Source organism: Phyllostomus discolor, chromosome 2 (genome assembly GCF_004126475.2).
Source record: "Phyllostomus discolor isolate MPI-MPIP mPhyDis1 chromosome 2, mPhyDis1.pri.v3, whole genome shotgun sequence".
Lineage (NCBI taxonomy): Eukaryota > Metazoa > Chordata > Mammalia > Chiroptera > Phyllostomidae > Phyllostomus > Phyllostomus discolor.
This window is the reverse complement of record NC_040904.2, coordinates 187,449,155-187,475,924: the sequence shown is the minus strand read 5'-3', so window position 1 is coordinate 187,475,924 and position 26,770 is coordinate 187,449,155. Positions and strand designations below refer to the sequence as shown.

The 26,770-nt window shown below is 35.5% G+C and overlaps 1 protein-coding gene across 1 annotated transcript in view; it reads right to left on the bottom strand.

Annotated features, from left to right (window-relative positions):
* SLC15A5 (solute carrier family 15 member 5) overlaps positions 1-26,770 on the bottom strand; it is an 80,323-nt gene that overhangs the window by 18,183 nt on the left and 35,370 nt on the right. The window contains 2 exon segments of the mRNA XM_028531688.2: positions 13,825-13,956; positions 21,401-21,589. Coding sequence (XP_028387489.1) covers positions 13,825-13,956; positions 21,401-21,589 — 321 coding nt within the window.

Here is a 26,770-nt window from a genome sequence, read left to right as displayed (position 1 = left end):
GGGGGTGGCCATTTCATCCCTACTTCCCTACAGAAACTAGTTTGTCTCTGTGCATGTTTGTTTCTCACGTGTTTTTCGACAAGCCATCCACAGCGTTCCGTGATCACTGCTGGCCGGTGACCCACACGTATCATTTGGCCATTAGTCAAACATTTGTCTCAGTTTCCTCATTCCACTTGCCAGGGAATTTTCCTAGTTTCTTACTAACTTGCCTCAGAAAAAACAATCCCATTTCCAGGATTTATTTCAAGGGGAAAATAAAGGATGTATTTAAAGATTATACAAAAGAATGATAGTAATTCATAATATTTATAGCATTGAAAAATTGGGTAGTGTGGAACAAAAAAGAAAAAGAAAATTGGGAACATCCTAAACATTTCTTAAGAAGAAAAAGGCAAATTATTATTATTATTTTAACAGATTTTATTTATTTATGTTTCTAGAGAGGGGAAGGAAGGGAGAAAGAGAAGGAGAGGAACATCAATGTGTGGTTGCCTCTCGTTCGTCCCAGCTGGGGACCTGACCTGCAACCCAGGCATGTGCCCTGATTGGGAATGGAACCAGTGACCTATGGTTTCACAGGATGGCACTCAATCCACTGAGTCACACCAGCCAGGATGGAAGAAGCAAAGTCAATTAAAATATATATCCATGCAATAAAATAAACCATATAATTGTTAAAAGTGAGCTGCTTTTTTTTTTAGAAGAATTTCAAATGGTATGAAAATATGTTCACAATATTATTTAAAGGAAGAAATAAGGTAGATACTTGATACAAATTTGATTATTAAACATTCAGTAGGGTTTGTTCAGACCCTAATTTAGCATAAAATCCATATATATATATAAATTTAATACCTACACATGTGCACACAAATGGAAAAATACTGTAAAAAATTAAACAATAATTGTTATCACCTTTTTGAAGTCTTCCCCCCTCTCCTTTATAGTCTAATGTATTTCATCATTTACAGCAAAAAAATAAAAGAATATTTTAAGATCACTTCATCAAACATACTTTTGAAAATATTTGATTTTTAAAAATCATTTCTGACTTCCTGTAAAACTTCAGAAAAGGGTGGTTTTCCATCAAAACCAATTCTTCTTCAGCAATTGAAGTCCTGAATTACAACCTGAACACTGTAATTTGGAAGTTTTATGCTATTTATGAAACTGTCCTAAGATGTTCTTTTGGACATCACGATACGACAAAGTAACAGCAACAGTTGATTCTCAACCCTAAGATTCACTCACTTCAGTATACTGTGTGCTCACCTCAAGCACACATGTCATTATTTTCAGTGCTAGGGTATATCGCTTTTGATTCAAGACAGATTTCTGCCATCTCTTTTTAGAGGAAAAATAATACTTCCTCTTTTTTACTAATTACTGTTTTATTTTTAATCTAATGGAAATTTGAAAATCTTAAAATGTGCCTTTTGGAATTTTTCAAATAATAATAGTTGGGCATAGTAAGCAATTCTTTTCCTCAGACTTCATTAGTATTCTTTTCTTTAAAGTTATTTTTCATGGTGCTGGTATTTATCAACAATCCAAAATTGTGGAGACAAAATTGAAATGGATTTTATACTTGCTTTATTGTAGACACAGCTATGCTTTTAGGGTGGGAGTGAAAAAGTAGACAATTAGAAAGATGTAACAGTCGCTGCCTGGGGCGGCTGTGCCTGTGTGTCATGGGAAATCGACACTGGGCAGTGAGAAGAGCTTTGGTCTTGGGAATCCACCACGGCTACATGATTTAGGCAACTTATATAACTTTCTGAGCTCACTGTCCTCTCATATGTATGATAGGGCTACAAATATCTACCATCAAAGAACCGCTGTAAAGATTTAATGAAATAATATCTTTGTGAAATGCATACAGCAAGGTCTGCATATAACTGACACTTAACAAATGTTAATTTCTTTCCTTCCTCCTTTCAGTAACCTGATTTAAATGCTTCATTTGAGATTCATAGCTCTCCTACCTGAGTTAATTTTTAAAACACATTAATTTTCATGATACCTGAAGGAAATAATACTTAACAACTATTTCTACTTTGACTTTCTATCATCTTTTATATTTATCTAAGAAGTACTCAGATTATCATCTGCAATTTACAGACAAGGAAACAGAGGCACAGAAAGGCGGGGGCTGTATTCTGAAAGTCCTGTAAAGGAGGCAGAATAAATATGTATTGAATAAAATGGGTGAACTGAGATTGAGCCCCAAATTTGCAGGAGCTCAATACTCTCCTCTCATAACAATGTCTGTGTGGAGACTTTAATTTGCATTTCCACTTCTTGGGAATTGTGGATTAAAGTAAAGTCAAGTTGCTGTTTCTGGGAAGGGACACTGTGCCTTTCAAAACTGTAGAGAAATTGCTATGCATTGTTCACCTGAACTGTACAGAGAAAGGGCATCGGTAATATTTGGGATAATAAGCTTTCTTACCCCGTGAGTTCCTTCTCTGGAAGAGCACTGGGAGGTAAAAACCCATCAAGATAGTGTGTTCTCGTGATGGTTTCAATGAATTATCATGGAAATGAGTTTTAGAAGAGAGGTAATGCTTTGTGATAATAGCCTGATAATGTCATTAGCTATGAACTGTAATTGTAATAGCATTAGTCAAATGAATATATCTGATATTAATTTGAGTGTCAACTATTTCTATAAGGTTCTCCTTGTTAATTAAACATCAGGTTTGGTATTAATTCAGTACTTGCACATAGTAGGGACCCAGTATGTACTTGTGAAGTGAATTAATAAGTCAATCTTTAAGTGGAGCTACTTAAAATAGTAAAATATTTAATTTAAATCACATAATGGATATAGCAGGAACTGATTAGTCTGTTCTCTTATTGCAACTCCAGGTAGACAATAGTGTAAACTTATTTATTTCAGAATTTGAGAAGTTTTCTCATTTTTTTTGCATATTTGGAAAGAAATGACCTATAAGATTTATCCAAAATTACTTTAATTTAAGAGTAAAATTAGTACCTTTCTTCCTGTGTCTTATAGTCTTTAAAAATCTACCAGGCAGCTTCACACCTGCCTTGAGCACTTGAATATCCCCAGGCAAAATCACGCTTCAGGTAGTTTGGTATTATTCTTCATGATCACCAGCATTAACCGGACCCTCAACACTGCCACCAATCTTACCATTTCTCCTCTAAATCAGCTTTGCTCACTTTTATGATAAGTCAGTTCATATTCCCCTGTTCTTCCTATTCCTTTGTATCGTAATCCCCTTTTGCTCTCAAAGAAAATTGGGAGCTTTGAAAGGAAGGGTCCAACATCTTTCCCAAACGAGAACAACACATCTACTCACACCCACACCTTCCTCTCCTTTCTGTTTCAGTGTAGAAAAGAAGTATCCGTTCTTTGAGAAGTCAATTTTCCTTCTTTAACTTGCATTTTTAACTTCCCCAGATATTTTCATCACTCACATATGCCCAAGATCTCTCAAAATAAGAAGCTATCTTGAACCCACATCTAAGCTTCCCTGATCAAATACATGATTCACAGTTACATTTGAATTTCAGAACAATAAATTATTTTTTAAGATAAGCATGCCCTGAATATTGCACAAATAATTCCATGTTTATAGTATGTTCACCATATTGTATGGAACAAACACAAAAAATTGTTCACTGTCTACCTGAAATTCAATGTAACTGGGCATCCTGTGTTTTTATCCAGCCGCCATTTTATCTCTCAAATCTTCAGTGCCAAGTTCTTCAGAAGAGGTGTTTAAACACAATGCCTTTATTTCCTCACTTCATAGATGTTTTTTGCCCAACTCCAATTTAGTTTTCAGTCCTTTCTTACCACTGAAGTGACTCTTACTAAAGTTATTAGTGATCATAAGGTTGCTAAATCTATGACTGCTTTCCATTATTTTATTTGATCTCACAGTGGTATTTAACACAATTCATCACTTCTTACTTGAAATAACCTCTTAAGCTTCAGTGAAACATATGCATCTGCATACACACGTACATGTGTACATGAATGCACACACATATGTGTGTGATCTAAATTTTTCTCCCACATCTCTGGCTGCTAATTATCATTCTTTGGCAGACCATTTCTCCTCTATCTAACCTCTAATATTGAGGTTTCTCAGGTCTAGGTCCTGGGTTCTTTTTTCTTCTCATTCTTAATATTTACACGAGGTAATTTCATTCATTTCTATGGGTTCAAATGCTATTTTTGTGTCAAAGATACGTACTTATATATCTGACCCAGATCTTTTTCCTGAGCTCCAGATATTTCTATTTGGATGTCAAACAAGTACATCAAATTTAATGTGCTAAAAATGAATGGGTAAGATGCATGGCGGCAGCAGAGTAAGTGGAAAATACACTCACCTCCTCCCAGGACCAAACTGGAATTACAGCTAAATTATAGATCAATTATCCTGAATAACCAACTGGGGAGCAGATGAAGAGGAGTCTGATAACCAAAGATTTACTGAATGGATAAGAAAACAAGACCCATAGTTATGGTGTCTACAAGAGACCCACCTCCTAATGAAAGATATACATAGACTAAAAGTAAAGGAAGGAAAAAATACCTCATGCAGATAGAAAGGAAAAAAATCTGGGGTAGCAATACTTATATCTGAAAAAATAGACTTTATAAGAAAGGCTATAGTAAGTGACAAAGAAGGACACTGTATAATGGTAGAGAGAGCAGTCCAACAAGAAGACATAACCTTTGTAAACATTTATGCACCCAACATAGGAGCACCTAAATATGTAAAGCAAATCTTGATGGGCGTAAAGGGAAAGATTGAGGATAATACAGCTATAGTAGTGGTTTTAGGACCCCACTGACATCAATGAATAAATCTCCCAGACACAAAGTCAATAAGAAAATGGTGACCTTAAATAACACATTAGATCAGATGGATTTAATAGATATATTCAGAGCATTTCAACCCAAATGAATAGAATATACATTCTTTTCAAGTGAACATGAAACATTTTTTAGGAGAAACTACACATTAAGACACAAAAGAACCTCAATAAATTTAAAAAGCTTAAAATCATATCAAACATCTAGGAATAAAATACCTAGGAATAAATTTCACCACAGATAGAAATGAACTATACTAAGAAAATTATAAGGCACTGAGGAAGAAAACTGAAGAAGATAGAAATAAGTGGAAGCATATACCATATTCATGGGTGGGAAGAATTAACATTATTAAAATGTCCATACTACCCAAAGCAATCTATAAGTTCAACACAATTACTGTCAAGATACCAATGTCATATTTTACAGAACTAGAACTAAATATTCCAAAAATTTATATGGAACCACAAAAGTCCCTGAATAGCCACAGTGATACTGAGAAAAAAAGGACAAAGTTTGAGGGATCACACTACCTGATTTCAAAGTATAGTACAACACTCTGGTGATCAAAACAGCATAGTACTGGCATAAAAACAGACATATAGATCAGTAGAACAGAATAGAAACCCCAGAAATAAACCCACACCTTTATAGTCAATTAATATTTGACAAAGAAACTAAAAACACACAATGTGGAAAATATAGTCTATGCAATAAATGTTGTTGGGAAAATTGGACAGATATGTACAAAAAATGAAACTAGTCCACCTTCTTACACAACACACAAGAACAAACTCAAAATGGATTAAAGACTTGAATGTTAGACTTGAAACCATAAAAATCCTAGAAGAAAAAATAGACAATAAAATTTCAGACATTTCTTATAGCAATATTTTATCTGACATATCTCCTTGGGCAAGGGAAACAAAATAAAAAAAAATAAACAAATGGGACTACATGGAAACTTCAACAAAATGAAAAGACAGCCCACTGAATGGGGGAACATATTTGCCAATGACACATTTGGTAAAGGGTTAATATCCAAAATTTATAAAACTCAACATCAAAAAAACAAACCATCCAATTAAAAAATGGGCAAAGGACCTATGCACTTCTTCAAAGAGGACATAGAGATGGTAATAGACATATGAAAGGATGTTCAATGTTACTTATCATCAGAGAAATATATATTAAAACCACAATGAAATATCCATTCTATTGTATTCTCACACCTGTCAGAATGGCTATCATCAACAAACCAACAAATATGCACTGTTGGTAGTAATGCAGATTGGTGCAGGCCCTGTGGAAAGCAGTATGGAGTTATCTAAAAAATTAAAAATGGAACTGCCTTATGGCTCACCATTTCATTTTTGGGAATATATATGAAGAAATCCAAAACACTAATTAAAAAACATATATGGACTCCTATGTTCATTGCACCATTATTTACTATAGCAAGGTTTGGAAGCAGCTCAAGTGCCCATCAATAGATGAGCAGATAAAAAACTCTGATACATTCACATAACGGGGATGAACCTGGACAGTACTATGCTAAGTGAAATAAGTCAGCTAGAGAAAAACAAATAGCATGTGATTTCATTCATATGTGGAATCTAATGAACAAAATAAACTAACAAAAAATAGAAAGAGACTCAGATACAGAGAACAGATTGACAACTGTCAGAGGGGAGGGGTGTTGCAGGGTTAGGTGAAAAGATGAAGGGATTAAGCAAAAAATAATAATAGCCCTCATCAACAGATAGCTGGTTGGTGATTACCAGAGGGAAAGTGGGTATAGGGAGGTAAAAGAGGGCATAGGGGTTGTACATGGTGATGGAGGAGACTTGTCCTAGGGTGGTGAACACACAATACAATGTACAGCCAGTGTATTATAGAATTGTACATCTGAAACTTACATAATACTACTGACTAATGTCACCTTGATAAATTCAATAAAAATATGAATGCGTGACAAGTTTTTTAATCCAGTCATCTTCTAGTGTTCTTCACTTAAAAAATAGAAGCTTTGCCTACCCAGTTGCTCTTGGCAGAATCTGGGATGCCTTCTTGATACCTGTCTTTTTCTTGCCCCCTCGCTCTATCAACACAATCACAGAGGACTTGATTCTACCCTTAAAATCAAGATTACATCCATTCATTTCTCTCCATCTGAGTCCTTCCTCTTTAGTTCATTACTATCTAGATTTTCCTGGGTGACTTTCATTGTATTCTTTTTGCTTCTCCCAAACCATTCATTTTCCATTCCAAATGACATTGCCTCCACAGTGATCCTAAAACCAAATTGATCATGTCACTAGCCTGATGCCTGTGTGATTTCTTATTACCTTCAAATTAAATGAAGTCCTATAAGCCAAGCTGACTTCATGTGATTCTCTCCTCATATTCTCTGTTCAGAAAATGTTTGGTGAGTATTTTCAGGTTACTGGTCTTTGTGTTCTTCTGATATACCCCATGGTTCTCTACTTCCAAGCCTTGATATATGTGCTCCCTATAAGAAATACTTTGCTCCTATGCTCAACAGGCCAAATACCACCCATTCTTTCATCACGTTTCCAAGCACTCAGTGTGAATATGGATGTGATTCTAACTCTACCTAGACTTTGAAGTTTGTCATGCAAAGGAAGCTGCACTAGTGACATGGGTCCATGGGACCAAGAAGAATCTCAGAGCACTGATTTATTTCATCTCACCCCAATGTAGACCTGAAATTGAAGTTCAATAGGACAACTGAGCTCTGTATTTATAGAACACACTCTTTTCTGCAGAATTACTAAAGTGTCTTCCCAGAATAGCATATCTATGATAAACCTTGTGCACTCAGAAATTATTGCGCTCTCCCTCAAATTACAATGACAACAAAAATCCCTTTTTTGTGCTTTTATTTATCTGGTGCTTTATATTTATTTCTTCTTGTCCTCCTAGAATTCTTGGAAGTTATTAGTGACATTCTAGAGGAGGAGAAACTGACACTCAGAAAAGTTATATAATGTGCTCAAGACCTCACAGTTTTTTAAGAGCTGAGTTGAGTTTACATTCAGATTTGTCTGACTCAAAGTTGTGCCCTTTATATCTGTTGTGAGCCAATAGAAATGAGCAGTTGTTTTCTGTAGCCTACGGGGTAATTAGGGCTCTTCCCGGATACTGTTATGAAATCTAAGGCCTCTGAGTAGCATCAAGGGTTTTTTTGTGGAGCCAAAGGTTGAGGGTGTAGAGTAAATTGTTTCTGAAATATGTAACCCTGTTGTACAAGGAGGACTCAGTATCTAAGCCTGACTGAGGACCATAAACAGGGTTTGCCTGTAGGAGCTGCTAGGGGCATGCCTAGTTAGCCACAGGAATTCTGGCACTAAAGTAGTTCATACAGTAGAGTATTGGCTGACTGAAAGTTTTCAGGAACATCTCTAAAGGGCACCTGGGCAAAACCAAAGGGGGTTGGGATGAAGGGTAGGAAGTGTGGATGGCTGGGGTGGAGGGGGGAGTGGTGAGGGGAAATGAAGACAACTGTACTTGAATAATAAAAAAGTTTAAAAAATAAACACTGCATATATATTTTAAAAATAAAGATAGGTTATGGGGTAGTGGGCCACTTCTTTTTCCCTTAGGATTTAAAAATCTGCCATCTGAAAACCCATGCAAAGTTGGACCTGAGGCTTTGATCTGAATTTGAAGAAACATATCTCTTGGAAAATAAGCATGGGCCTTTGAAATCCAGGTGAACACCTTTCCAGATGCATAAATATTTTCTTCCACGTTTACTGCAACTGCAAACTCCTATTTCAAGAGCAACTAGGTGATTCATGCTGATGTGGCTGTCAGTGGCCTCAGTTCCCACAGGCATTTAACTGGGTTTAAAAGATCACATTTTTTAATCTAAAATGATCTTGCTTCTTTCCAGAATTCTGTGGAGGGAGGACTAGCAGGGACACAAAGAGGTACACTCTGACCTCTTCATTCTGTCCAACTACACTTCCTCCCTTGGACGTTTTGCTTTGGATCTTTCAATCACCTGCACCTCCGTAACAAAGATGTCATTTTTCACTGAATGCTATTTTGTTATTTTTGTCAAAAAGTAAGCTCGAACTCAGGAGTGTGAGAAAATTGATCTGGTTGCTAATGGGATATAGTTGAAATAAGCAGTTTGACTGACTTCTTCACTTCTTTATATTAGCATTGCTACTTTTAGATAAACTATTCCTGAAATGATTAGTGTAGGAGGATGGGTTTAGTCTTGTATCTTCTCTTTTAAAGCAGTCAGAGTTAGAGATCCCAGAAGGATCAGTTTTCTCACTTGTACTGAAAATGTCACTCTAACAGTTATCTGTCTGCACAGTCAAGTTTTGAGAAATCTTTTGAATTTACCGCATTCACACCATTCTCCATCATGGTGCTAAAAATGACTAATGCAGCTTGGAGACTGGGAGACTGTGATAGCTGATTATCTTTTCCAATCATGCACTAACACTTACACACACGCTCACATACACACATGCTCAGCTGACATGAATCCTTAAAGGTTTAAAATATCCTATGTGCTAAATGGAATGTGGAGGCGTGTGGGATGCTTAAGCACATAGTAATAGTGAATAGTGCTGGTTTCGTTGTGGTCTGCTCAGTGACAAAACTGGTCTGATTGTTTGACTAAATAGAGTGATTTTTTTTTTAAACCAAATGGACCATTATAATATATGACTTAATTTTGTATTTAAGATAATCTCTGACATTAAACTTTTCAAAAGCCTTATTTAATTTTATCCTTTTATCATCTCTGAGCAAAGTGAAGTGTGGCATTTCCTCTTATAAATAAGAGGGAACAGTCTTAGAAACAGGATGAGTTACCCAAAATCAGGCATAAGGTCAAAGGATCCCTCTCTTTTAAACGGCCTTAATTAGTCACTATAAGTCAGTAGAAGGTCACTAGAACCAAATTATGTAGATGAACTTCATTTCCTTTCTTGGCGAATGCTATTCTGATGACTAAAAGGACTGTCACAAACACAGCCATATCCTGTTCAGAGAAAAACATATGACAACGTGTTCTGTGTACATCAGGGAATGATGGAGAAGTATGTGGGCTGAATATAGTGATTAAATGCAGTGGGACCTGATTAAATCCAAAAGGGAAAGTTTAGTTGATTGTCATTAACTTGCAGTGAGGTCTTTAAGAATTTTCCATAGGCTCTATTTTTGGTTGTATCCAATTCAACAATTTATCCATTGCCTGGAAGATGTAGAGGTACTTGCTTACTAAATTTACAGATGACACAGAGTTAATAAAGAAGTGAAGATTAGTAATTCAATGGATGACAGAATCAAGTTTTAAAAGGTGTTATTTAGGATGATAGGCTGACATTTATTAAGGATAATGATAAATTCCTGCATTTAATTAGAAAAAAATTGTGATGAGGGGAACTAAATGGAGGGAGGCTGCTAAAAATAGGGAAAAACTTAAAGTTTTAATTGACCATAAGCATGATGCAACTACTTAAAAAGTCCACAGAATCCCTATTGGCATTCAGAGAGAAGGACAGGGAGATGGGGAAGAAGAAGAGAGAGGGGCTAATCAAAGTGACATATCTATCCACCTTGAGTATTGTGTTTGATTCTGGACACCATATTTTAAGAAAGATACTGACAAATTGTTGCTTGTTTAATGAGTGGAGGGACTTTTATAGTAAAAAATCCATGTAGTCACGCAATGTTAGAAAACTGGGGTGGTTTGTCTATAGCATCATAATATTTATCTTTATTGAGCACTTACCATGTATATTAATTGCTTAAACCTTAGAACATGCTGAATTATTTATTGTCATTATTGGCATGGAAACTGAGGACACGTAGCTAGACTATCTGGATTCAACTCCAGAACGTGCTTTCTTAACCCTATGCCACATTATTTCTCTGAATATTTATTAAATGTTTCGAGAGTTGCTATGTAGGTAGAAAATTAGACTTATTCTGTGGCACATAGTTCTCAACAGATGGGCAGACTCAGGTTATATCTCAAAGTAAGGTCTTTTTCTAGGTACTAGCAGATTGGAGTACATCTACTTTTGGGTACAGTGTTAGACTAGATGACCTCTAAAGTAACAATAGGATTCTAACTTACTGGAATCTGATTTGATACAAAGAGATTATTATGAACAGGAAAACTCTTCAGATAAGAAGTAAATGAAATTAACTAGTGGTAATTTACTCGGTGTTCTCCTAACACAAGTTTAGAGTGTCCGTCCCACTGCACATCTGGTGTGGCTAAGATGTCCTCGCCATATGTCCTTAGTAAACCTCCCTTCAGACTCTGCCAGAATTACATAAACTTTCGTTTATCTAGCTTTTCCTTTATCTAGAACATTATCAATGACATGTTATATGCAGACCCCCATCTGAGGTAGTCCTAATAGCTGTTCGGTGTGTTGTGGTCAATGCTGGCATTGGTTTCAGAACCCTGACAGGGTCAGAGCTGTCCAATTCTGGTTGAGATAACTGGAGCATTTCACTTTCTTTCTGCCTTAATTGTTACATTTTAAAACAAAGACCATAGTATCACCTTTACAAGATTGTTGTAATTAATGCAATAATGTGTGCAACAGCTCCTCCCATCTTTTGCAAATTCTCAATCAATATTTAGGCTTTGAGTGACATCGTTATATGTAGTAAAGAATTTGCTTGGCCTTGTCCCTGGTCCCTAGGATGTAAATTCTAAACCTCTTGCATTTCCTGAGTGATTGGAGTGTCTTTATTATTCGTGGTGAGCCTCCCAAACCTCACCTGATGCTAAATAGATGACTGAGAATGGAGGCTGGCCAGCCAGGAAGACCAATCATGTGATTAGAGGATTGCGGCTCTGAGACACACCATATTGGCCCAACCTTTGCGGTGGGAAAAGATGCTGGGAATTAAATTTAACCATATAGCTAGTGATTCAATCAACTCTGCTTATATAATAAAGACTTGATAAAAGCGCTGGAGCTCAGATGAGTTTCCCCAGTTGGTAGCACTCTGCATGCTGTCACACTGACGTGCCCGTTAGGTACTGACTGTGTCCCTGAGGGTGAAGAAAGTTCTACTTTTGGAACCTTTTCAGACCTTGTTCTAGGTGTCTCTCCCTTTGGCTCATTTTGATTTCTATTCTTTTCCTCTCATAAAAATGTAATCGAAGTATTGTGTTTTTCTGAGTTCTGTGAGTTCTGTGCTTTTCCTGAGTTCTAGAAAATTAGGAAACCTGAAGGAGTCTGTGGGGACCTCCAAATTTACAGCCAGCTTATAGAAGTGATGGCGGTCGTGGGATCTCTGAACTTGAGGTTAGTGTCTCATGAGGACAGTCTTGTGGAGAACTTAACCAGTGAGGTTTGGACTCACTCTGCGTAAGTTGCTTAAGCATGCAAATGAAAAATTTAGATTTATATAAAAGATAAACTGATATTAATATTTGACTATAGTTCTAGAGCATATCAAATATGGTTTGATAATAGAAATTTACATTTTTAGCAAGAAACATCTTCGTTGTGTAATGTGAAGAAAAAGCCACGCATTCTTTCTACCTAATATGTTTCAGGTAGAAATATAGATAAGAACTTTTCCAGTCTATTATAAAATTCTAATAACAACGCTTTATTCCTTGTTTACATATAAAGAATCTAATCACCAGAAAAGTTAACAACTTGCATTGTTCATACAGTTGGTTATGACAGTTTGGATTTGAGCTCTTTGAGGACTGGAACTGTATCTCACAAAATTCAATGTAGTACAGGACCTGGCACACAGTAAGTATTCAATACATGTTTTTGCTTAACTTGCTCAGTTAACTGGGACCAGGGCAGGGTGTGATCTTGTTAATCAGTCATGGATTGTATATTTGTTTCCTACAACTCTATTGATTGCATTTATCACTGTTGATTTTATTGTTTCCTTACAAACCTAGAAATTTTATGAGAGTTTGGAAGTATTTATTCTGCTTGCTACAGTATCATCAGTGCCCATTTTGGTGCCTGAAAGAAAGAGGGTCCTGGATAAATATTTTTTGAATAGAGACCTACTGTTAAAAGGAGTTTCTCATTTATAGCAGTTATTTTTTTCTGTAGTTCAAAAGTAATTAAATTAGATTTGTTGGTTACAAGACTACACAAATTCACTTTTTTGAATTATTTTAAGTGTACAACATAATTATTTTTTAAAGTAAAAAAGAATAAAGTTTGTGGTTATTTTCCATAAAATAAGCAAAAGTAAATTAAAAAATTAAACTATGTTAACATTTTAGAACAAATAAAGGAAAAAGTTTGTGGATTTAAAATATAGCCTACAACATTTCACTGTGACAGCTAATCATTATTTGTATCATGTCTGATTTTTCTATCAGGACATAGAAGAAGAGTACTTTTTATGTTTGCATGTGATTTTTTGTTTTGTTTTGTTTTCTTCTGACCAAAGTTTGCATGGGAAAGAATTTCCAAGATCATTTGTATTCATGCACAATTTCTCTTTTGTTGCACATGCCAGACTTCTGGCAAATTGCCAAATCACCCCCCAAAGAGATAATCCAGATATTTCTATTTACACAGAATTTACCTTTTCTGAGGGTTATCTATGCCAGTTCTGAAACACTACTGAATAAGGCCTAATAAGATTATAATGACTAGTTTGTTTTAAAATACACTAGAGAAAGACAGCAGGTGGGGTCTCATGATAAGTGACATTCTGTAATTACCTCTTCCTATATATATAAAAAGAACAATTCTCAGAAATTAGTGAATATAGCAAGAGTCTATTTCCTACCTTAATTGCAAAAGTGGATCAATTGAAAAAGAAAGACTACACTGGCAAAACCCCTCTTAAGGTTTTGTCTCCCAATTCTCTAGTCACCAAGTGTGTGTGTGTGTGTGTGTGTGTATGTGTATGTGTGTGTGTGTATATATATATGCATAACATAAACCTGTTTTTACCTTCTGAGATGAGATATACAAATTCGACCAGCAGTTCCCCCATGAAGTAAACAAATCCATTGAACAGGATAAAAAAATTCGTAAGGTTTCCTCTGACGGTACTTGGAACAAATCTGTACGATATTATAGAAACTGAGAGGAAAAGAAGTCAGAACTTAGAACAGTCTTTCTAACATACTTTCATAGATACTATTCAAATTAGTGTTGCTTATATTTCAAAGAAAGTATACTGGTACAGTTAAAATTTTGGTTAGACTTTGTTAATATTACTATAGTAAGATATATTATGATCCTAAAATTTATATATGTCTAAAAATTAAAATATGGGAAAATATATCTTGTATAGCCACAAGAAAAATTTGATTGATTAGTGGTTGGGTGTCCCAATATACTGCTCAGCCATAAAAAAGAATGAAAAATTGCCATTTGTTACAACCTGCATGGACCTTGAGGGTATTATGTTAAGTAAAATAAGTGAGACGGAGAAAGACAAATGTATATGATTTTACTTATATGTGGAATCAGAAAAATAAAGCACAATTTATAGATATAGAGAACAGAATGGTGGTTTCCAGAAGGGGAAAGGTATCGGTGGGTAGGTAGAATTGGTGCAGGGTGTTGAGAGGTACAAACTTTCATTATAAAATAAATAATAGGGATGTAATGCACAGCAAGATGACTGTAGCCAGTAATTTTGTAGTGCATGTTTGAAAGTTGCCAAGAGAGTTGTTTTAAAAGTTCTCATCATACACACACAAAAAACCCCCACCAAAATTTGTAATTTTGTAAGGTGACTTATGGTAACTAGACTTACTGTGGTTACACTAGATTATTTTGCAGTGTATACAAATATTTAATCATTAGGTCATATACCTGAAACTAATATGTTATATGTCAATTATCAATTATACCTCAATGAAAAAATTCAATTAAAATAATTTTTGATATCAGAAATTGATGAAAATAAGTATATATGACTTTATGCATACCATATTAACATAACTCCTAAAATATGCATGGTAATCTTAGGCACATATGCTAAAATATTTACAATATTTATTATAATATATCTGGGATGTGCTTCAACATTGCACCACAAGGAGGAAGTGGGTGTGCAAACAAGGGTAGAGATAAAACACGTTTGGATTTGAGTCAAAAATTTTTGGAGCCGGAATGTGGGTACACCAGAATGGCAAAAATTTAAAAGAAAATACATCGAATAACAGAAACAGTTTTAGCCTAGAGTGCTTGAATTACTGGATCTATAATTTTTCTTCTCCTTGCTCTTTTGTGCTTCACAAATTTTTCTACAATGAGCGATCATAAATAAACATTAAAGCTCATTTTAAAAAGTGGTGATAGAAAACCGATATACTGTGACCACTAAACCTTTAGTTTCCTTGTCTATAAGGAGAAAGAGATCTTATCGCCTCCCTACTTTACTCCTGGAAATATATTTGGCTCTTTTAAGCCAACTTACTAATACATAATGTAAATGCACTAATGTTCTTTCCTGCATTCATTTAACATTTCTGTTTTGCTTTCTGCATGTCTTCCACATGTTTTTACTTATCATCCAATAAATTTTGAAAGGTGTCTCTCTATCTGTGCCCTAGGAAATGTGCTGAGTGCCGGGGCGGAGGGTGGGAAAAGGCATGGGTACCTCCTTCCTGGGTTTTAAACTCTGAGAGGGCAGAGAGCAAAGATATGCACAATATATTAAGGGCAGTGCTAACCAGGCACTTAATACCACAAATACTTATTGGAGATAAAGATAATAATGGTGATAAATACAATACTGTGGAGAAGGGCTTCACGTATCAGCGGCCAGGGGCTGTGGGTACCCCAGGTTTCTTGGGCTGTGCCAGTTACCAGCAGGAGCCTGACACCAAGTTGCAGGTATTTTCAGGAAGATTCAAAGGTGGGGAATGAGGGAAACGCTAGAGAGGCATTGGAAGAAAGCATTCACAGTTATAAAAAGGACTTGGCTTATGAACTTTCCTCACTATAAATATAAGGAGACAAACAATGGGCAGGAAGACTAAGTTGGCTGATTTCTTTCACAGAGAAAAAGCGGAATGTAGGAGCCTATTATTACTCTGCTAGTTAATTATTAATCCTACGCTTTTCTCTTGCTAGAACTTCTGGTGCTGTATATAATTCATGAACACACTTTGCCAGCCTCTGCCTGCTGGTTAATCTCTCTTTGGTGTCATTTTAGTTGTTTTGAAAGCCTCTTGTTCCCTTTCACAAGACTTCGCTTTTCAAGTCCTTGGCTCTTCATATTCAGGCACCTTCTTGCATGCTCTGATCTTTTTTGACTTTAGTGATCATCGACTTGATTTTTTGTACTCCACAATGCTCCTTTTAGCACATTATGCTATAGATATAATCAACAAGTCTTCCCCTACTCTAAAATTCTCATTTTACTACAAAGACACAGGAAAAATTACTCAAGTGTATGTAAAAGCTGGTTTTCTTGCCAATGATAGCTGAAATGTGCCTCCAGGTGGAGGCTGATTAGTGTTTGCAAAGATGTCCCATCACAGCATCTGCAGAACCTACAAACTCTGGGGCCATAACCACCTTCCCGAGGCCCCTGGTACTGGGGACTCATTGCTAGAAATCACTTTTACTCCAATTGTTCTTAAACAGTTAAGGTGTGTTGACTGTGTTTGGTGAGAAGTTATTTTGGCCATGCAGAGAAATGCCACAGTCCAGAAACTGGAACTCTATCTGATTACCACTTTCAGATCTTTATTACTTTCTCATGCCTAAAAAGCTTCAGATCTGAACCTCAAATTATCTGATTACATGACCTAGTACTTACCTTTTGTGTTATCATCTGCCAATTTTTAAACCATTTTCCTCCATTATCTAGTTATCAGCTCATTTCTCACCATCACACCCTCCAGTACTACTCCTGCCTTAATTCTGGGCACTTTTAACATATATAAAGAGGTCATCCTTTCAACCTTCCATTCCGCCAAATCTTGGTTTCTCATTCCCTGACCTCCTGTCCAATCTCCTGTCCTCCACTCTACTTTGACCATTGGTCACATTCTGAACTTTGTACCCCAGACCAGGAGTTGGTGAACTATGGTCAGGCAAGATCCAGCTTGACACATTTATAAGTACAGTTTTATTAGAACATAGCCACATCCATTCACTATGTCCACAACTGCTTGTGTATGACAGAGTTGAGTAGTTGCAACAGACTGGTGTGCAAAACATAACTATTTATTATCTGACACTTTTCAGTAAAAGTTTGCCAACCCATGCCTTAGACCAATAACTGTGAGTACTCCATAATCTCCACTTTGTGCACTCCCCTTTGACTACCAGCTCTGGCCTTCCCAGCTTCCTCTACACTACGTCCGTACAAACTGTGGTACTCCTCCAGGGACTCCACTCCGTCACTCCTTTTATTACTTTCACCTCTTTCGTGCCCTTATGCCCTCACTACTCTTTTTGCCCAAGTTAAGGTTCATGGTCAATTGTTATCATCACAATCATTTACAATACTCTCATTCCCTTGTCTATCTCTTGCTTTCTAGAACTTCATTGGCAAAACAATTCACTGTCTGTCATTTCTGCTTCTATATCCATACAGCTTGATGTGTCTGAAGAAAATTCCGTAACCATGTTGTCCAGCTCATTTTAAATTCCTGCCCCAAACCTCAAATGGCCTCCTAATGCTCCCAGAAAACATTTCATATCTCCCTAATTTGTTCACTCTCCCATTGTCCTAGACAACAATTTCATACCTCTGCATCCTACTTCACGGAAAAAATTGAGTCAGCCAGAAGAGAATTTCCACAGAATCTTCACGCTATATTTATGCACACATGAGTTTCTGAACCTACATACTCTGCCTTCCAAACTGTTACTGTTGATCAAGTATACTTGCTACTATTTAAAACCAAATTCTCAGCTTGTAAATTCGATCTCAGCCTCTTTCTCTCCAGTATTTCCCCTCTCCCTGGCACCATTAATGTCCCTTCCCTGTAGAATTATTCCCACAACATACTGTATGATTTCATTATCTTTCCTTCCTTAAAAACAAAATTAAAAAAACAAACCTTTGCTAACCTTATTTCTTTGTCAGCTACTTTTCCATTTCTTTGTTTCCCTTTGAAACAAAATCCTTTGAATGAATTGTCTCCAATTCTTCCTTCCCAGAGTCTCTTAAGTTTATTCTAATTAGGCTTTTGCACATCCCTATATTCCACATGAGAAAGCTTTTGTCAAAATCACCAATAACCCAGAAGTTGCTTAATCTGATGGTCAATTCTCAGTCCTCATGCTGATTGACCTAACAGCTGCATTTGACAAGGTTGATTGCTCCCTCTTCCCCAATACCTTTTCTACATTTGACCTCTAAGATAGTACTCTTGGTTTTCTTCTTTTCACACCAGTCACTTCTTTCCCCCCACCAACTGTTAACATTATTGTTCTCACAAAAAAACACACCTCAAATATTATTTATGGTGAAATTGTGATGTACAAAAGTGTTTCATAGCTATGTTTGACTTGGGAAAATTGCTCAGCCTCTCTGAACTAAAGACTTTTCTTTAAAATTTTTAATTGAATTTATTGAGGTGACATTGGCTAATAAAATTATATAAATTTTAAGTGTACATTTCTATGATATATCATCTATATATTGCATGGTATGTCTACCACCCAAAGTCAAATCTCCTTTCATCACCCTATATCTGACCTCCTTTACATTTCATTACCTCCTTCCTACCATCCTTTCCTTCTGGTAAGTACCATACCATTGTCTGTGTCCATAAATTTTTGTTTATTTGTTTGTCAATTTATTCATGTGTTGCTTTCAGTTTTATATCTCACATATGAGTGAAGTCATATGGTTCTTGACTTTTTCCATCTGACTTATTTCACTTAGCATGATATTCTCAAGGTCAGTCTGTGTTGTTGCAAATAGCAGTAGTTCCTCTTTTCTTATGGCTGAGCATTGTATGTTTGTACCGTATCTTCTTTAAGTCACTTATTTTTTATCTCCTTTGCACATTTCTCATCTTCTCTGGAGTGTCTTAATGATGGAGTGCCTTAGGGCTCAGGTTTTTAATTTACTTCTCTGTCTACTCAGACTTCCTATGTACCCTAATTCCTTTGGTGATCTCAACCAGCTTTAAATACTATGGGTATGCTTATGACTCTCAAATTTACATCTATCCCTTATTTCAATACCAAATTACAGACTTGGATATGCAATCCCTATTTGATATCTCTATTTGACATTTTATTCTCAATATGTCTAAAACTAAACTTATGATCTTCTTCCCAAAACTTGCTCCACCTGTAGCCTGTTATTGCTCTGTAGATGGCAACTTCCTCCTTCCTGTCACTTAGGTCATAAACTTTGATGTTGTTATTAACTCCTCTTTTTCTCATACCCTATTGGTTCTGTCTTCGAAATAAAAATAAGCTTTTACTATATCTCACCAAGCACCCTGCTGTTTCCCTCCTCTGAAACCCTTGTTTGTCTTCCTTGGATAGTAATAGTCTCAACTCCTTTAGCCTTTTCCTCATTATTGTGCATTCTCCACACACAAAGAGGGGTCCATTTAAAGTGTAAGTTATATCATGTCGCTCCTTTTTATCATTTCCTCCAGAGCCCAACTCAAAGTCTTTATAATGGCCTTCTACCTCTTCTTTCATTATTTTTTCCTTCCTCACTTTCCTCCAACTGCACATGACTCCTTGCACTTTCTTGCCAAACACACTTCCTCTTTGTATGTATTGACTCCTCCACCGGCAATGATTTTCTTTACAGATATCCTTGTGGCTGACTCCCTCAACTTTCTCCAGTCTCAGCTCAAAAATTACCTTTCATTGAGGTTTATCCCGACCAATCTCTTAATGTTACAACTTTCTACCTTCTATGCATGGCAATCCTAATTCCCTTCTCTGGCCCTACTTTTTTTTTTCCTAAAGTACTCATCACCTTTTAACATGCTGTAAATTCCACAGTGACAGATCTACTTTAAACTGATGTGTCTTAAGCATCTAGAGCAGTATCAGGCATATTGAAGATACCCACACAGTATTTTTGGAATAAGTAAACAAGCACACGTTTTGAAATAGTTGGTCTACATACTGCTATAATTAAGACTTAATTTGAAAGATTTGTTTTTTTTCTTGTAGATCATATCCAATATGTGTGACATCATGTGATCTGCCTCTTGTGTATTGACCCAGTGTTGCTAAGTTGTTAAGGAATTTTCTGACTGTATTCACCTACCACCTTTATTCACTCCCTTTCTTCCTACATAGACTACAAACTTTTGGCTGACTACTTCCAACAATTTTCTGGAAACAACATCAGGAAAGTCACAAACATTTATGTAGTGGTATTTTTTATACTTTTTTTTATTCCACACAGTGTCAAATTACATCCACATCTTAGACTCTCATAAAATAATTTATTTACTCAAATATAGGCAATGAGGTGATTTAAAATTATAAAAAAGTCTCACACATATGGCTATAATTATACAAACTTAATTTTATTTTGACATTTCTCAATGAATTGCTTTGGTATATATGTATGTATGTACATATATTTATATACATATATCTTTATTAAATACATCTAGTTAAGAAATTTGAAAATAACTCTGAAGATAATAGAGTAGTTAAAGTTTTAGACATAATTGAAATGATTAGAATTATCATTTAGTATGATTACTGTAAAGGTTGTGTGCTGAGTGGATAGAATGTGAGAGATATTGAAAGTGGGAAGATAAGAAATTATAAAAATAATCTTGGTAAAGTATAATTGGGCTTGAGTTACAATCAGAGTTCTCACTTCAGGGAAATATAAAGAAAGTAGAAATATAAGACAATATATTACACAGATAAATATACTTAGACATACACACACATTACTGTATTTCAAGAAGTCACTGAAATATTTTGATGAATTTTAAAGTGCTATCTTAGTTAATAACAGCAATCTAGACAATCCAGACAACTCTTGATATTTAATAAAGTTATTTTGAACCTGTCTTACGAAACTCTACTGATCATACTTAATTTAGTGTAATTTAATTTAAAGACACTGAGTTGTCTGGAAAATTGCCTCACATTTTCATTTCATTTGCATGTTCATAGACTCCCAAAGTACATTATAAGTGTCATTTTTGGAGGGAGTATATATGTGAATTCAGCTATGAGTGAGAGGGAGGGAGGTGAGAGGAGGGAAGGTAGAAGAGAAGGGTTTTCATCTGAGTGTATTGGAGTTTTCTTTTAGGTTTTAGCAAGATTTTTTTTCCCCCTCCTCTCATGTATCTGACCAAATAGTTACTGCTTTTAATGAGGTTAGTAAATCTTTCATTTTATTTACTTTTGGTAGAACTAATAATTGTTCTGTATGTGATAGAGGAATGAAGAACAATTAAACATTAAAAAAGGAGGGTGATAAATATGCTTGTTTTGAAATATGGGCAATTTTCAGTCAGTGAATAGATTGCCAGCAGCTTGAGGAGGTGTGTTCTGTGTAAAGACTCAGTGTGTTCTAACACAAGGCAATAAAATCGTAACTCATGTGCTGGGTGGACCCGTGTTTCAGCCACTCCCAGTAACGTGTACCGAAGAACCAGGTAGAGACAGGGTGTGGAGGAAACAGTGAGAACTTTGCCTGGAAGAGGCTGCTCCACTGGAGGGAAGTGCTTTCCGTGTATTTCAAAGAAGCCAGCTACCATCACAGACAAGGCATCAGATAGATTTCCAGAGACTGAAGGAAAAGAGTGCAAAAGGAAAAAAAAAAAGAGAGCCCCAAATCAGTGTAAGTGGCCATAGGATTTCTTACACATTGACTCTAGGGAATGTTTATTTCCTCAACATTTTTTTTTTGTCCTGAACATATTCAGGTGCCAACTAATTGTGTTGTATGACTGTCCTTTGCTTAGGCCGTGGTAGGCTGTGGCTGCATTGCCCCCCTATTTCCCTACATAGTGGTTATGTGACCTCAGGCAAGTTTTTTAATCTCATTGTCACTTTCCTCAGCTCTAAGGTAGGGTTAATGACTCTTACTTTGTAGGGTGGTTGTGAGATTTAAATAAGATAATGTACTGGTATTATTATAACCAGTCCTGTTAGTAACCAGTAGCAATTATTATTAAAGATAAAGCAATAGTTTCTAACTTTTATCCTGAGATATGTCATTTTTTATCACTTTTTTAGCTATATAGGAATCAAAAATAATTTGTGGGGCATTTAAAATAAAATTATGTCTTCATAAGATTTTAAGAGTTATTTTAAAAATGGTTTTGAAATAACCCGTAGGCATTATCAGTCTTCAGTTGTCTTACATTCTCTAATCTTTGCAGAAAAAGTAAAGCAGCTATTAGAGAATTAAAGACTAGAAACTTCTCTATAGGAAAAAAATATTAAAGGTGAATTAACTAGGTAAAGTGTATAAATGGAAGCAATTGTTCAAATGGTGGTCCAGCTCTCTCTTTTACTGTTAAAAAACTATCTAGGGAATTTTGGTTGAAAATGAGTAGGGGTTTTGTTACAGTCTTGTTACAGTTTATAACTACTGCAACGATTCCATTTCTCCTTCATATTACTGGAATTAATCCTGTCGTTAAAGCATAGGCAAAATTTAGTTTGATGAAATTCAGTTGAAATTTAGAGATAGTCACATTTTGCTAATTTGCATGATATTTCAAATAAGACAAAGTTTTTAATTCAGAAAAAACAACTTAATTATTAAATAGTATAGTGTTTGTCTTGGGTTAATAGATAAATTGGTAGGTAAAAATTTTTAAATTATATCTCAGTATTTAAATGTATCCACAAAGTCTGTTCTTTAATGAGTTCCCAAGAAATAGAAGGTGTAAAAATAAGGAGGAAATCTGCATAACAGTTAGACAATTTGGGGGATTATTTATTTATTATTGTTTTATATTAAGTTTCATAAAGGCCCATTTAGAGTGAAGTAGAGATTTTGATTTTGTAAACAGCTCATATAAAAAACATGAATTTCAATATTATCTACTTTTAAGCTTAAATTCCATTACATAATTGCATTTATCTAGATTACTTGGCACATTATAGACTCATCAGAAAGAGAGCCAGTAGGTCAATTCAATGTAATATTTACTCTGTTTTTGCTATAGACAAGGTATTATGCTAGGTGCAGTGGGGGATATATGGTAGGATGAAAAATACCTGTCTTCTGTCAGTGCAGACCTACAGTCTATTGGGGAAAATAAGAAGATGAACTTATTTCAGGTTGGAGAGGTGAGAAGAATCATTTTATGCTTTAAAGGAGGAAGGCTTCAATATGAAGAGGTGAAGGCAGCACAAACCACGTGAGCAAAAGCACAATTGTGAACATCAGACAAATTTTCAGGATGGTGAGAAACTCAAGTTATTGGGAATCTTGGGAGAAGATAGTTTGAAATCAGATTATCAGTCATTTAGTATATTTTTGAGGGATTTTGAAATTATTCTGAAGATAATGGAATCGTTGAAAATATTAGATACAGATAAAATTATTAGAATTGTCATTTAAAATGGTTACTCTAAAGGCCACGTGCTGGTTGATAGAATGGGAGATATTGGAGGATGGATGATAGGAAGTTAAAAAATAGCCTGGTGAAGTATAATGGGGCTGTAATTACTATCAGGGCACCCACTCCCAGGAAACACAGAGGGTATAAACACAAGATACAACAGATTCCACTGACAAAACCATAGCACCTGAAGCAAGTAACAAGGAGGCCACAGATGTCAATGTTGACTATGAGTTCAGGTGATTGAGAAGGTGGTAGTGGCAACCATATAAATGAGACCCACAGTAGGCATGGAGAAAATGGATTTGCTTTTGAGTTGAGTTAGAGGTACAAAAGGTTAGATGAAAAGTTAGTCTGTGACAATCTTCTATGATACTCCTCATTCTAACTAATTTAGGGTAATCTAGATAAAAAAAATCATGGTCACTCACCCCCCCTTTTGTTTTTGTTTATCATATGCAGTGTGTAAAAAGGCTTATGTTTTATTCAGGAAATAGCATTAGAGGCAATACTTTAGACAACAGATCAGCAAAAAAATTTTTTCTGTAAAAGGCCAGTAACAAACATTTCAGTTCTATGGAACAAAGACAAATTTTGAAGATACGTAGGTATTTACGTAACAAGAGATAGAATAAAGTTCTATAATTTTTTTGACTGAATTCAATCATTCAATTGGTGTTCAAAGTTATTATTTCTTATCATCAAATTGCCAACATTCATCTCTTAAAAATTTCTTAGCTTGCAGGCAGCACCAAAGCCAATGGCTGACCAGACTTGGCCCACGAGTGCAGTGGTTAAGCCATCAGCTTCTACTGCCTACTCTTGAATCTTAGCTCTGACCTGATGAGAAGTTGTGGTATCTTTATGTGGGTCATGACTGCCTGCACATAGGTATGAGATGTGAGAGAACCATCTTTTCCTTTTCCTCTGTCCTCGATATAAAGTGTAGTCCCTGAGCAGTAGCATAAGTATCACCTGGGAGATGGCTGGCCAGGCAGATTTTCAACCTCCACTGCAGGAGGACTGAGTCAGATTTGCATTTAAACAAGATCACTGGAAGATTCCTATTCACATTAAACCCTGAGAAGTATTGCTCAAGCATAGATCACCCAGAGAACTGATCTAGCAAAATCCAGTGAAAGACAGTTCTCCAGACAATTTCAAGCAAAGCACAAATATTTAACTTATTTACCCAGATGTTTTAAGGCAAAGCATATTTTACCTGAAGGGTCTAGATAACCACATTTGTGTTTTATTTGCTACTGCACTCTGGTGCCAGTGAAAAATGACTTTTTTGAAATTCAAAACAAAGTGTGATTCCAACCCAAATTTAATCTGCTCCATTTTTATTCTTAACTTCTATGAGATCATAACTCATCCAAAGCAGAGTGCATTTTATCAGAATGTACACATTTTAAACCTCTAGCGGACCTGTATTTACAAGATAAAGCACATGGTTCCAAAGGAGATATTATACTCAGATAAATAATGTATGTTTTAATATTGGCTGTGTAGTTGTAGACAAGTCCATAAGAGTATTGAAGCTCTTACAGTTTATTCTATCCTACCATGTAATAATTTTCCAAATTAGACCACAATTAAAGAAAAGAAAGTTAGAATTTACTCAAACATCAAAGTTGCACTTGCTATTTCATGCTGAAGCAAAATCTCATACTAAAAAATAAAAATGTTAAGATTCTTCAGTTACTGGTTAAATTACTGAGAAAAGTATGGGTTTTTTTTATGGGTAGGCTGATGTATGAGTCTGTGATATGTAACACAACCATAATATGAAAATTCTATTGAGTTCTTGAGAAATTGTCCTTGGATCCATGATTTTGGCAAATTTCCAGAATAAGAAATTTGCTCATGTGAGAACATCCATAAACCGCTCTCATAGAGACAGCGATATTGTTATTGTTTTATGTATCTGCTGCCTTTGTGGAAGGTATTTCTTACCAACTGTTAGAATGGCATATGTTTTTTACTTTTATTGTTTCTATGGTTAGTGATGTATTTCTCTGTTTGAACTGAGCTATCCATGTCCTGTCTCTCATTTCTCTTTAGACTACTGGAACTCATCTTAGGAGATTCAACTTGTGTTTTAATTTCTGAAAAATGGAACAGGTAACTCATGTATTTATGTGAGATCAGATACATGAATGTATCTATAAGCCATCAATTATTGTTTCAGATGGTGTACTGCATAGTCTACTTCACCTCAAATATAATAACAGTATTGGTCAACTTTAAGAATAAGAACCTGCCCTGGCCAGTGTGGCTCAGTTGGTTGGGGAGTTGTCCCATAAACTGAAAGGTCACATGCCTAGGTTGCTGGTTGGGTCTCCATTTAGGACACATACAAGGCAACCAATCAATGTTTCTTTCTCACATTGATGTTTCTCTCCCTCTGTCTCTCCTTCCCTTCCTCTTTTTCTCTCTAAAATCAATAAGCATGTCCTTGGGTGAGGATTTTTTTAAAAAAAGAACATGAGAATATTAATGTGTTTTTATTAAAACAAATTAACAATTGAGAAAATGAATTATTCAGACTAGTTATTCACACATGCTTTCTTTTAGTGTTCACACAGTTCCTCCCATCCAGTATGTACTTGCAATGGGTATATACTATGGTATTTCCTGGAAAAAAATCTATCAGTTTGGAAACTATAATAGAGAAAAAGTAGTTTTGCTGAAGCAATCCTATTTGCAGTGAAGATGATTGCATCCCTGACTCGATTTTTAGTTTATCAGGCAACTTGGATCCTACCAAAAAAGAAAGTTTGTTTTACTGCCAACTATTAGAACTAGTAGAAGTTACTGGTTATGTAACGATGGAGCAACACCTTGGTTGTAGCTACATCATAAAAGACTTAGTTTAAGAATTTGAATTTTCAAGTTTTTATTTTAAAGAGGAAGGTCTGGCAGATATTCAAATGTACTTCATCCACATTTCAATTTAAATGTCATTTAAAAGGCAAGATAATTGCTACCTACTGTGTTGTACACTTCTGCTTTGTGTAAGGCTTAATAACAATCTTAATTAGGCTAATTTTAGTCAGATTAATACTTGTGTGTGTCAGCACTAACTACTAAATGCCACATACTACAGGATCTTAATTAATGATAAAGAAAGGAAATACTCATGATGTAAACATTTTTTAACAGAAAATGGCTAAAATGAAGTATATCCAATTATGACATACAGATTAATGAAAATGGTCTCACTGATTCTAAATATTTGGTGAATTAAGGTTGACTTTTAAATAGATAGATCCCCTCATATGTAATGTTACAAAAAAATACAGTCTTGATAAAACACTGCCTGCACATCAAGCCTTTGTCTTTCACAGTTCTGGAAGTCTTGGAGATTTTTGAAAAATAGTTGGTAC